Consider the following 13,721-nt stretch of genomic DNA (forward strand, 5'->3'; position numbering starts at 1 on the left):
CGAGTGAGTTGAAGGCTGATTTTTACAGTTTTGTTTGTTTTTTCGCTTGTCGCTACGCACTGGACAGAACGTTGTGATGCCGATTTGTGAGCCAATAGGAAGCGAGTGGGCGGGGCTGACGAGCGCTGAGAATAATAAAAATGACGAGTCTACGTCAGTGCAAATGAACGTTTTTTCCACCCTATCCTGCACACTAGCTGCCTACAACAGAACCTTTTGGGATTCAATCTCGAGAAGATGGTAGATTTTGCTAAAAGGATGGAAATGGCAGTGGTGAACACGTATTTTAAGAAGAAGGAGGATCATAGGGTGACGTATAAGAGTGGAGGAAGGTGCACACAGGTGGACTATGTTCTATGTAGGAGATGCAACTTTAAGGAGATTGGAGACTGTAAGGTGTTGGCAGGGGACAGTGTAGCTAGACAGCATCGGATGGTGGTCTGTAGGATGGTTTTGGAGGTGAAAAAGAAGAGGATGAGGGTGAGGACTGAAAGAAGAATAAGATGATGGAAACTGAAGGAGGAAGAGTGTAGTGTGAGGTTCAGGGAAGAGGTCAGACAGGAGCTCGGTGGTGGTGAAGAGGTGCTGAATGATTGGGCAACTGCTGCAGAAGTGATGAGGGAGGCAGCTAAAAAAGTACTTGGTGTGACATCTGGAAATAGAAAGGAAGACAAGGAGATGTGGTGGTGGAATGAGGAGGTGCAGGAGAGCAGAAGGAGAAAGAGGTTGAAGAAATTGGGATTGACAGAGTGATGAGAAAAATAGGCAGGAGTATAAGGAGATGCAGCAGCAGGTGAAGAGGGATGTGGCAAAAGCCAAGGAAAAGGCATATGAGGAGCTGTAGGAGAAGTTGGTGTGTGGGAGCCAGGCTGAGAGAAGAGGTGACCATCTGTGAGCAACAGTATGGTTTTATGCCGAGGAAGAGCACCACAGACCCATTATTTGCTGTAAAGTGTGCAGTAGGAACGACAGACTGGTTCAAGGTGGAGGTTGGACTGCATCAAGGATCGGCTCTGAGCCCTTTCCTGATACGCACTGGAGAGAAGAGGAATGAAAGTCAGTAGGAGTAAGACAGTGTACATGTGTGTGAATGGGAGGGAGGGCAGTGGAGGGGTGCGGTTGCAGGGAGAAGATGTGGAGAAGGTGGAGGAGTTCAGGTACCTGGGGGTCAACAGTGCAAAGTAATGGAGAGTGTGTTAGAGAAGTGAAGAAAAGAGTGCAGGCAGGGTGGAGTGGGTGGAGAAGAGTGATAGCAGGAGTGATTTGACCCAGACATGGGCAAACTACAGCCCGTGGGCCACACACAGCCCGTTGGGTTTATTAATCCGGCCTGCTGAATGTGACCATCTAATGAGCCCTTCTGCAAAAATAAGTTAATCAAAGAAAAGAGAAGTGGATAATGAGCACCGAGTGTTTAATACGGAGTGGACAACAAAATATTTTTTCACTGAAGTCCGATCAAAGGCTAAATGCCTAATATGCCAAGAAACCGTCGCGGTTTTCAAAGAGTACAATATCAGCCGTCACTTTGCTACGAAGCATGCCAACTACGCTGGCAAGCAGTCAACGCAGGAACGGGCTACGGCTCAGAGGCTGGCAGCTAATTTACAGACTCAGCAAAACTCGGCAAACTGCGATTCAAGAGTCAAGTACCAAGGCAAGTTTTTTGCTGGCATTCAAATTAGCAAAAGATAGCAAACCCGCTCTGCTACATGTTACAGGCCAAATCTCTAATGTAATATATATATACATATATATATATACAGTGAGGAAAATAAGTATTTGAACACGCTGCTATTTTGCAAGTTCTCCCACTTAGAAATCATGGAGGGGTCTGAAATTGTCATCGTAGGTGCATGTCCACTGTGAGAGACATAATCTAAAAAAAAAAAATCCAGAAATCACAATGTATAATTTTTTAACTATTTATTTGTATGATGCAGCTGCAAATAAGTATTTGAACACCTGAGAAAGTCAATGTTAATATTTGGTACAGTAGCATTTGTTTGCAATTACAGAGGTCAAACGTTTCCTGTAGTTTTTCACCAGGTTTGCACACACTGCAGGAGGGATTTTGGCCCACTCCTCCACACAGATCTTAGTGGAATTATGACCCAAAAGTTCTATTTTGGTCTCATCTGACCACATGACTTTCTCCCATGACTCCTCTGGATCATCCAAATAGTCATTGGCAAACTTAAGACGTGCCTGGACATGTGCTGGTTTAAGCAGGGGAACCTTCCGTGCCATGCATGATTTCAAACCATGACGTCTTAGTGTATTACCAACAGTAACCTTGGAAACGGTGGTCTCAGCTCTTTTCAGGTCATTGACCAGCTCCTCCCGTGTAGTTCTGAGCTGATTTCTCACCTTCCTTAGGATCATTGAGACCCCACGAGGTGAGATCTTGCATGGAGCCCCAGTCCGAGGAAGATTGACAGTCATGTTTAGCTTCTTCCATTTTCTAATGATTGCTCCAACAGTGGACCTTTTTTCACCAAGCTGCTTGGCAATTTCCCCGTAGCCCTTTCCAGCCTTGTGGAGGTGTACAATTTTGTCTCTAGTGTCTTTGGACAGCTCTTTGGTCTTGGCCATGTTAGTAGTTGGATTCTTACTGATTGTTTGGGGTGGACAGGTGTCTTTATGCAGCTAACGACCTCAAACAGGTGCATCTAATTTAGGATAATAAATGTAGTGGAGGTGGACATTTTAAAGGCAGACTAACAGGTCTTTGAGGGTCAGAATTCTAGCTGATAGACAGGTGTTCAAATACTTATTTGCAGCTGTATCATACAAATAAATAGTTTAAAAATCATACATTGTGATTTCTGAATTTTTTTTTTTAGATTATGTCTCTCACAGTGGACATGCACCTGCGATGACAATTTCAGACCCCTTCATAATTTCTAAGTGGGAGAACCTGCAAAATAGCAGCGTGTTCAAATACTTATTTTCCTCACTGTATATATATATATAGTGCTGGAGGATCTCAGACAGCGTGGTGCAGTGCGAGATGTGATGAGGTCACTGAGGTAAAATGGCGCTAATCCATTTTTGGCCTTGTAGGCATCATCAGTGTTTTGAATCTGATACGTGCAGCTACTGGAAGCCAGTGAAGGGAGCGCAGCAGTGGGGTGGTGTGGGAGAACTTGGGCTGATTGAACACAAGTCATGCAGCTGCGTTTTGGATCATTTGCAGTGGACGAATAGCGTTCAGGGGAGGACCTGTCAGCAGAGAGTTGCAGTAGTCAAGTCTTGAAATTACAAGAGACTGAACAAGCACCTGGGCAGCCTGTGTGGACAGAAATGGTCGAATCCTTCGGATGTTGTAGAGAAGAAATCGACAAGAACGAGGCACATTAGCGACATGTGGGAAAAAGGACAGTTGATTGTCCATAGTTACCCCGAGGTTACGAGCAGTGGCTGAAGGGGAGAGCAGAGAGTCATGCAGTGTTATTTGGAGATCTTGACCTGGAGATGAATCACCTCCAGTTCTGTTTTGCTGGGGTTGAGTTTTAGTTGGTGAGCACTCATCCATGAAGATTTGTCTGTCAAGCATGCTGAGATTCTTGTTATCGTTTCTTTTCTTAATTTTTTTTATTGCTTCTTTCTTTCTCCCTAACTTTTTCTTACATCTTCCTTTTTTTTCCCATTCATTTTTCTATACCTCCCCCCTCCCTCTCTCTCTGCAAGTTCTCTGCATCCCAGTTTTTGTTTTGTAGGTAAATAAATAAATAAATGAAACAAAAGTAATTCAGTGAAAAAAAGTGAAATATGCTCAGTAATATAAATCCTATTTATATAAATATTACTTCTGTCCTTTTTCTTTTTTAAACAAACAGATTGATAAACAAATTGATCAATAACTACATGTAAATCAATATATAAATAAATATATAAATTAGAACCCTGACCAAATAAAAAGTGTGTGTGTGTGTGTGTGTGTGTGTGTGTGTGAGAGAGAGAGAGAGAGAGAGAGAGAGAGAGAGAGAGAGATTTGAGGGTGTGTGTGTGTGATGGGTGACGTCATCGGTCGGGGAGGGGAAAGAAATGGGCGTGGTTCTGCTGCCTGTCGTTGTCCGTGGTCCTGAAACAGACAGAGAGTTTAATATCCTTGTCTTTTATTTATCTGTGTGTTTGTTCCGCCACGTTCTGTCGGTGTGCTCGACCCCTCAGTGTGTGTGTGAGTGTGTGTGAGGTGTGTGTGTGTGTGTGAGGTGTGTGTGTGTGTGTGTCTCCGGTACCGGGACACGGCGGCGGCGGCGGCGCGCTGTGGAGGATGGAGTCCTCGGTTCCTCTCCGCTTTACTCTTCTGCTGCTGCTGCTGTTCCGCCTAAACACCGCGAGCCGCAAACACGGTCAGTTCCTGCTTAAACACACACACACACACACACACACACACACACACACACACACACACACACACACACACACACACACACACACAAACTCTTTCTCTCAGCACGCGCGTCCATGCAGGCACATGTATGTACATGTACATGCACGCATGCACGCGCGCGCATCATGCTGTATGTTTTAGCTCGTGCACGGCGGCTGTTCCTCTGTGGTTCCTCACCCCGGTGCTGAGCAGAGGAACATCTCGCGCATTTCAATGGGGTGAAAGTTACAGACGTGAAGACGCGACATGACCGCTATACTGTGCTGCACTTTCTGGCCAAAAGTATCGGGACACCTGACTTTTCCAGCTGGATGTGGTTCTTCTCAAAGATGTTCCTACTGAGCAGGAGGAGGGATAGGATGTGTGTGCGGGAATGTTCATTCATTCAGTTGTTCAATTTCTTAGTTTTTCTTTTATTTATCATTTCACTCATTTATTTGCTTGTTTTCTGCTTTTGTTTGTTTATTCATTGATTTTTTTTTTTTACTTTCACATTCATTCATTAAATTAACCTACTTATTTATTCATTCTTTCCTGCTTTCCTTTTTTTCACCTGCATATTAATTCAGTGCACACACACACACACACACACACACACACACACACACACACACACACACACACACACACACAAGAGCAGTATAACACATCACTGAGCTGCTAGAACTTTCCGACCTTTAAACAGGCTCCGCCTCTTTTCCATCAGGGTTAATCACAAGCTCCTCCCACTGTTATTAATGATGTATTAGTGTAGACCAGTGATGTCACTGAGTGATATCTGAAAAGGGGGAGGGGCTAAATCACTACTTGTTATCCGTGGTTACAAATTGGTCAATCAGGTGTTTGTTCTAGGATCCGGTTCCTCACCTCCAAAGAAGGAAACCTCTGCTTAGGGTTTGTTCCTCAACTGCCATGAACAATGTGCATCAGTGAGCTGGTGATGATCTCATCAGTGATGGAACAGTGCATGGATATCTGGTGTTCAGGTTGAGGATGGGTTCTCTTTAGAGTCTGGTTCCTCTCAAGGTTCCTCTGATTCACTCAGTAGGAAAAACTTATTCGTTGAGCTGGAACTAAATCTGACAGGAAAAGTCAGGTGTCCGAATACTTTTGGGATGCTGTGCAGCCTGCGATCTGATTGGTCAGGAGTGTGAAAAGTGCTGGACATCACGTCACACGTGGTCCTTCAGTGTCCTGTAGGTTTATGTGTGAATACGTGGATGTGTAGAAGAAAAGAAAATGCAGATTCTGAGGGATCAGTTCCTGACTTTGCGGTAGCAGTGTGAGACTGATGAGTGTGTGCGTGTGTGTTTGTGTGTGTGTGTGTGTGTGTGTGTGTGTGTGTGTGTGTGTGTGTGTGTGTGTGTGTTTCCTGCCAACATTGGTGTAGTGTAAGGATGATGTGCAATGTTTAACACACCCTCTGTTACAGTCTCTGAACCCGTGACTCATGACAGGGTGTGTGTGTGTGTGTGTGTGTGTGTGTGTGTGTGTGTGTGTGTGTTGTTTCGGCGTCTGCGATGATGCGTAAAAAGTGAACACTATTTTTGCGAATGCCGCTATTACATTGTAATCTATCTATCTATCTATCTATCTATCTATCTATCTATCTATCTATCTATCTATCTATCTATCTATCTATCTATCTATCTATCTATCTATCTATCTATCTATCTATCTATCTATCCATCCATCCATCCATCCATCCATCCATCCATCCATCCATCCATCCATCCATCCATCCTAATGTTCTCTGCTTCAGCTCCACTTGTTCTTCACCTCCACCTCCTGCATGCTGTAACTCCAGCAGATCAAAAGTTTGTAAAGATCTTCAGTGGATGAAGAAGTGGAATCATTCACGATGTGTTGTGACGTCAGAGGAATAAAACGATTCTTGATTTTCTGAGCTTTATCGAGAAGAACGGATCGAGGAACTCTCCCTGGAATCGTTTTACTGCTAATCGGCCATTTGATCTCCCCGTCCCATAAACGTTCTCAGCTTCTCGAATGTTTTTTTTATCGGAGAGCTTGAACAGCTGTTGCGGCGTTGCTGACAGATCGTCTCAGGGTTTCCTCTGCGTTCTCTCCTCCTGAGCGCGTCCTCGTGCTAATCGCTGGTATTAGTGATATTAGCTTGTAGAACAGACATTATTATGTTTAGTGGGTGATGTAGTAATATGAACTCCAGCAGAAAGGTGAAACGCTCCAGATTCCCGCTGCTCGTCTGAGTGTTTCCTCTGCATGCATCTTTCAGTTCATTATCAGACTCGGTGTGAGTTCGCTGCACAAACGGAAAAAAACTGTAGAGTGGAGACGAGAAAAGGCACATTACGGCTAAACCAAACATCTAAACGCTGAGTTGGTGGAATGAAGAACGTTTGTGTTTTATTACACGTCGATATCCTGCATCCTGAGTTTAGCGTCCGACTATCATGAGTTTGAATCCTAATGATGGCCGGGAATCTGAAGAGCAAAAGTGGGCGGGTTGATCTGAGTGGGAGGGGCTTTCAGATCCATCAATCACAGCGACACAGTATCTTACAGCAGACGCCTTTATCAGGAGTGGCTTACAATTGTCTCATTTATACAAGACCCACTTGTCAAAGGGGTCAGTGGTGTCCTGGTGGTGCTGGGATTTGACCTCACAACCTTCTGATCAGACTACCACTTTCCATGTATGCAGAAAAGTGCGAATAGCACCTCCATCCTAATGGTTTATTCAGACCCGTTTGCAAAAATTGATTGGTTGGATTCCAGTGGATTGGGGCGACTGTTCCCCAGCCAATGATGATCTGCTGTAATGAACAAAACCCACCCCCTTTACAGCTGCTTTACCACTTAAAGTTTATTTCTCATTCTATGAGACTTTGTTGTGTTCTTAGTAAAGATGCCAAAATGAAAATTAAGTCCCAGAGTTCGAAACAAACCAGAATCTAATACCAATTCTGATCTCAATTGGGGCGGAGCTTATACACATAGCTGTGCTTTAACGTGAAAGTGAGTAGATTGCGCATTTTACTTCAGTATTGAGGCAGAAAAGCATGGCGGATTTTGGATGCAGAGCTGGACATCATAGAAGATCTGCAAATGAGGTGACGCTCTTCTATGAGTAGATTTACAGCCCTGGAGGTTCTGTAGTGGGGACTTTCAGCACAAAGCCGAGCTAGCCTCTTCAGTCCACTTCAGTCCTCTCGAAACCTCTCCAATCTTTTCTAGTCTTCTCCAAATCTCTCGAGTTTTCATCAGTATTCTCCAGTCTTTTCCATTCTTCTTCGGTCCTCTTGAATTCTTTTCAATTTGTTCCAATTCTCTCCAGTCCTCTCAGTTCTCTCCAGTTTTCCTCAGTCTTCTCCAGTCCTTTCCACTTCTCCCCATTCTTCTCCAGTCTACTCCAGTCCTCACCAGTCTTCTCCATTCCTCTGGAAGTCTGGTTTGTTGTATCACTAAGTCATTGTTGATGACCATTTCCTTAAACAGGAAGTGGTAGAACAAGTTGATGCAGTCCACTAGGCTCCGAAAGCAGTTCATTTCCACTCCTGATGTGGACCGTGTGGTGCTGAAAACAGCACGTGCCCAGACATACCGAACTTCCACGAGAAATCCGAATCTTACATGGATCTCTGACCTCGAATTCAAACGCCTGACTGCTTTCCAGAAACTTCCGTTAAAATTCTTTAGCGTCACGGCGAGTGAACAGAAGCCTGGAGACACTGTGGATTCCGCGGAGGAATGTTTGGGGAGATCTTGCGGGACAATCTGTGCTTGGCACCGAGCTGGACTCCGTTCTGTTTGGCTGGAACGAGTAAATTTATCGGAGAGATAGAGAGAGACATGGCGACATGCTGCCAGGCCATCTGGACCACCAAATACCAAGCCCTCTCCACTTCTCTTTCTCTTTCTCTTCCTCTCTCTCTCTCTCTCTCTCTCTCTCTCTCTCTCTCTCTCTCTCTCTCTCTCTCTTTCTCTCTTTCTCTCTCATATTCCCTCCTCTGGTATGTTCACTTTATCCTTTTGTAGCATTTAGCTCAAAGCGAGACGTGTTTATTTGGCGGGCGGAGCTTGAAAGTGCACATGGGGAGCGCTAGAGAGGAGTGAGCATAAAGGGCAAGGGGACGGGTTTGCGTCCTACATTTGACAGTTTTGAACTACACCATGTCACCAAAAGTTTGCGGACACTTTTTTAAACATCCCATTCCACAAACAGATCTAGTTTGCTCTTATAGTAACCTCCACTCTTCTGGGAAGATGTGCCACTAAAGTATCTGCCAATCCATCTTTCTATCTAAAGTAATTCATGATTAAAGCTTCAGCTGCCACGGTGCTGAATGACATTCTGCTTGTTCTGCGTGTTTACATCCAGTTTTTTTAAGGCATGAACATCAAACTTTGTCCACTAAACGTTCACTAACTGGACAAAAGATCTGGAACACGACATCCTAATTGTACAAGATGTCTTGCATGAAATTTTTCCTTCAGCAGGATCTTCTAGAAGACCCAAACCAATGCACCAAAGCCAGCTCCATGAAGATCTGCTTTACATAGGTTGGAGTGGAAGATCTCCTGCTATAGAGCTCCAACCCTATTAAACATGAACAGGCCTGGTCCCTCACATAATCCTAGTAAACAATCTAAACCCTGAGTAAACGTGAGCGATCGAGAATTGGGCTGGAGCCCAGATCCTGAAGTGCTGTGAGTAATGAAGAGCAGATGGATGTTCAATACGTCGTACATTATAATTCCACGCCGCTCTACAACGAACACGTGACTGATCTATCACAGGATCTATCCAGCGTTTACTGCGTTCATTCAGATCCACTTGCGTTCATCTCATTTGTACAAGCAGTTGAGGGCTGATCTCAAGGGCTTGTGGCAACTTGATGGTGCTGGAATTTGAACTCACAACCTTCTGACCAACAACGATTATCCCGGATATCTGAAAGCAACCAATTGGAATCTTTTACATAGAACCAACTACATGGAATTTTCTACATAAAACCAACCACATGGAATCTACTACATACAACCAACCACATGGAATCTACTACATAGAACCAACCACATGGAATCTACTACATAGAACCAACCACATGGAATCTACTACATAGAACCAACCACATGGAATCTACTACATACAACCAACCACATGGAATCTACTACATAGAACCAACCACATGGAATCTACTACATAGAACCAACCACATGGAATCTTATATATAGAACCAACTACATGAAATCTTTTACATAGAACCAGCCATATGGAATCTACTACATAGAACCAACCACATGGAATCTTCTACATAGAACCAACCACATGGAATCTACTACATAGAACAAACTACATAGAATATTTTACATAGAACCAACCACATGGAATCTTTTACATAGAACCACACAGAAGGAAGCAACCACCTGAGAGAAACCACCTGGAACCAACAACCTGAAAGCAACCACATGGAAATAACCACTTTAAAGCCACCACATGGAAGCCACTAGGTGGAAGCAACCACATGGAAGAACCACCTGAGATAATGCAAGCTCAGAGATTCTTGATAAAAGCTTCATTGTGTGTGTGTGTGTGTGTGTGTGTGTGTGTGTGTGTGTGTGTGTGTGTGTGTGTGCGTATTCAAGAACTTTGTAAGCCTTCACAAATGCCAGTTTTGCATTTACCAAATGAACGTCTCATTGTAAACTAATTCTCCAACATCATCTTCTACCTCGAGTCTTATGGATTTCTGTGTATGTGGGTGGAAGAGAGAAAGAAAGAGAAAGAGAGAGATGGAGAGAGTGTGGGAGTCGTCACTCGTTTCCTTTTAACTCCATCTGGGCTATAAATACATCTCGGAGAGGAAGTGAGCAGCCTTGTTACGAAACTAATAACTTTCTCGCCGTATCTTCGTCTCTGTCGTTCATCTCCGTCTGACGTTTCTCGCTTCCTGTGTATCCGTCTTTCAGCTCGTTCTCCTCGTTCTTCTCCGTCTCATCAGTTCATTTCAGAATTCGAGCTGCATCAGGAGGAGTATTTATAAACGATCCTACATTCCTCCTGGCTCAGGACCTGAGGAACTTCATGTCTCAGAAGACTGGAGCATTATAGGAGCAACGATTTTGTACAATGGATTTTTATCGTGATGCCCCCATTTCCATCAAGAAGGTGCCACTGGTCCAACAAGCTAGAACTGATCTTAATAAAGGTCTCAAGACTCAAAAGTCTTGTCCAAATCCAATATTCAGCTGTCCTCCATTTTCATGCTTCAGGTGTTCTTTGGGGTTCAGGTGAATTATATTCAGATGTAATTATACCCTGGATATGTTCCTTTTCCATGGTGGTCATGTTGATGAGCAAAGTTGAGAACCTGCTGTATCCAGTGTGGTGTTCCTGAGACCTGGAGCTGGAGAAAAAGACATTACAGCTCCGTCATCCCTCAAAGTCCCACGACACTGCATAATACATCCACCAGAACTCTCATAATTCACCCTCTGCTTCACAGCTCTCATATGTAGCCATGGGCACGGTCCATTATCACACCTGTGTGTGTGCGTGTGTGCATGTGTGTGTGTGTGTGTGTGTGTGTGTGTGTGTGTGTGTGTGTGTGTGTTGGTATTCTGACATGGAAGTGCGTTTAATAGCAACATCGTTAGGTTGTCTGAAGTGTGTGTATGATACGTCATGAATATTTAAACAGCAGTGTGTGTGTGTGTGTGTGTGTGTGTGTGTGTGTGTGTGCGTGTAAGTGCATACCTTTTTCTTTGTATATGTTGATCTCAGTGGATACACACACACACACACACACACACACACACACACACACACACACACACACACACACACACACACACACACACACACACTGTTCTTTTAGACTTCACATCTGCTCGGGTGTATAATTAGTAGGCATATTGTGTAAAGTGTGTGTGTGTGTGTGTGTGTGTGTGTGTGTGTGTGTGTGTGTGTGTGTGTGTGTTTCCCTGCCTCCATCAGCATATTCATGATGTTCCTGCACCTGCATATTAATTCAGTGCGTGCACACACACACACACACACACACACACACACACACACACACACACACACACACACACACACACACACACACACACACTGGGTTGTTTTGGGAAGCTGTGCATGAATCGCTAAAGACACTGTGGATATTGTGTGTGTGTGTGTGTGTATGTGGGTGTGTGTGTGTGTGTGTGTGTGTGTGTGTGTGTGTGTGCGCGCGCGGAGCTTATTTTCTTATGGCATTAAAGCCTCTTTTTGTGTTTATTTTGTTGTTTATTGTGGCAACATAGTGTGTGTGTGTCTTTGTGTGTCTCTGTTTGTCTGTGTGTGTGTGTGTGTGTGTGTGTGTGTGTGTGTGTGTGTGTGTGTGTGTGTGTGTGTGTGTGTGTGTGAGAGTGAGAGAGTGTGTGTTTGACTCAGTGAAGGAGGCGTGGCCTATTTATATTTCAGTCTCGGTGAAGGAGGCGTGGCCTATTTATATTAAAGTCTCATAAATAGGCCACGCCTCCTTTACAATTTCAGGCTCAGTGAAGGAGGCGTGGCTTATTTATTTTTCCGTCTCAGTAAAGGAGGCGTGGCTTATTTATATTTCAGTCTCGGTGAAGAAGGCGTGGCTTATTTTTATTTACGTCTCAGTAAAGAAGGCGTGGCCTATGTATATTTCAGTCTCAGTGACGGAGGCGTGGCCTATGTATATTTCAGTCTCAGTGAAGGAGGCGTGGCCTATTTATATTTCAGTCTCAGTAAAGGAGGCGTGGCCTATTTTTATTTCAGTCTCGGTGAAGGAGGCGTGGCCTGAATAACACTGGTGTTGCTCTGTATTGATACGGTGTGTGTTCAGTGCTTCCTGACCAATCAGATAAAGCCTCTGTGTTTGGGGGTTATAAGCCCTGAGAGCTCGGCAGCGTGGGTGTGGGTGTGGGTGTGGGTGTGTGTTTAATGTTAAAGCGTGCAGTCAGGGACAGGCTTCACCCCTTTACCACCTGATCTGCTCCATGCAGCAAGTAGTCAGAAAGAATCAGAGCCACGAGGTGTGTGCAGGGTCTCCGAGAGATGAGACGAGACGAGACGAGACGGGGAGGAGAGACACGCTGACCTTCTCCTCCAATCGGCTGAAGACGAGTGCGAGACAGAGAGAAAGAAAGAGAGAATAATTTAGGTTTTATTATGTGAAAATGATTGAGAGTCAGGACCCTCTAGAGAGATGGAGAGATGGATGAATTATTGTGGACACACACACACACACACACACACACACACACACACACACACACACACACACACATACACACACACACACACACACACACACACACACACACAAACACACACACAAGCGGTTTTCTTTTTCATTCTTGCGGGTGGGGCTAGAACTGATGATGGCTGATGGATGAGTTTATTAATGGATCCTAATTGTGCGTGTGTGCGAATGTGTGCACACGTGTATGTGTGTGTGTGAGTGTGTGTGTCTGTGTGCATGCGTGTGTGTGTGTGTGTGTGTGTGTCTGTTCTTCACTGGGACTAAAACACAGAAAGGCAAAGCTTTTTTTGCTGAGACTGAGTCAAACAGAGGCCAGGCCTCCTGCATTGGATCTGACACACACTCCTTTATAATTCGCATGTTCATGAATATTCATAACTCGTATTTCCCCCCACAGAACATGTTTAATAGTTCTGGTATGGAGCTTAGTCTCAGAGTGTGTCTTGAGTGTCTCCAAGTGTGTCTTTGAGTGTGTCTCTGAGAGTGTCGCCGAGTGTGTCTTTGAGTGTGTCTCAGTGTCTCCGAGAGTGTCTCAGAGTGTCTGAGTGTCTCCAAGTGTGTTTATGAGAGTGTCTCTAAATGTGTCTCTGAGAGTGTCGCTGTGTGTGTCTTGGTGTCTCCGAGAGTGTCTCAGAGAATGTCTCTGAGTGTGTCTCCAAGTGTGTCTGAGTTTGTCTTATAATGACAGATTTCACTTCCTGTTTTTGGGATGAAAAGAGAAAAAAAAGTAAACTTGGTGAACTGGTTGAACTTTTCGTGTTTCTGTGTTCAGCAGATTTTAATGACCGTCTGAGAATCATTCATTTACACTCAGGTCAGGTCCAGAGTGAGACAGACAAGAGGACAACTCTCGCTCTCTTTCCCTTTCTCTCTCTCTCTCTCTCTCTCTCTCTCTCTCTCTCTCTCTCTCTCTCTCTCTCTCTCTTTCTCTCTCTCCCTCTATCTCTCTCTCTCCCTCTATCTCTCTCCCTCTATCTCTCCCTCTATCTCTCTCCCTCTCTCTCTCTCTTACTCTATCTCTCTCTCTCCCTCTCTCTCTCTCCCTCTATCTCTCTCTCTCT

General features: G+C 44.5%; 1 protein-coding gene across 6 annotated transcripts in view; it reads left to right on the top strand.

Moving 5' to 3' along the window:
• Positions 1-3,982: 3,982 nt before the first annotated feature.
• The window catches only part of ptprn2 (protein tyrosine phosphatase receptor type N2), a 174,130-nt gene continuing 164,391 nt past the window's right edge, over positions 3,983-13,721 (top strand). For all 6 annotated transcript variants that reach the window (XR_014533829.1, XR_014533830.1, XR_014533831.1 and 3 more), the window contains exon 1: positions 3,983-4,358. Coding sequence is in view for 2 of the 6 variants with exons in the window: in XM_083542655.1 (XP_083398781.1) it covers positions 4,280-4,358 (79 nt within the window). In the remaining 4 variants the exon portion in view is untranslated. The remainder of the gene's footprint in view (positions 4,359-13,721) is intronic.

This window comes from Silurus aristotelis, assembly GCF_946808225.1.
Source record: "Silurus aristotelis genome assembly, chromosome: 5".
Lineage (NCBI taxonomy): Eukaryota > Metazoa > Chordata > Actinopteri > Siluriformes > Siluridae > Silurus > Silurus aristotelis.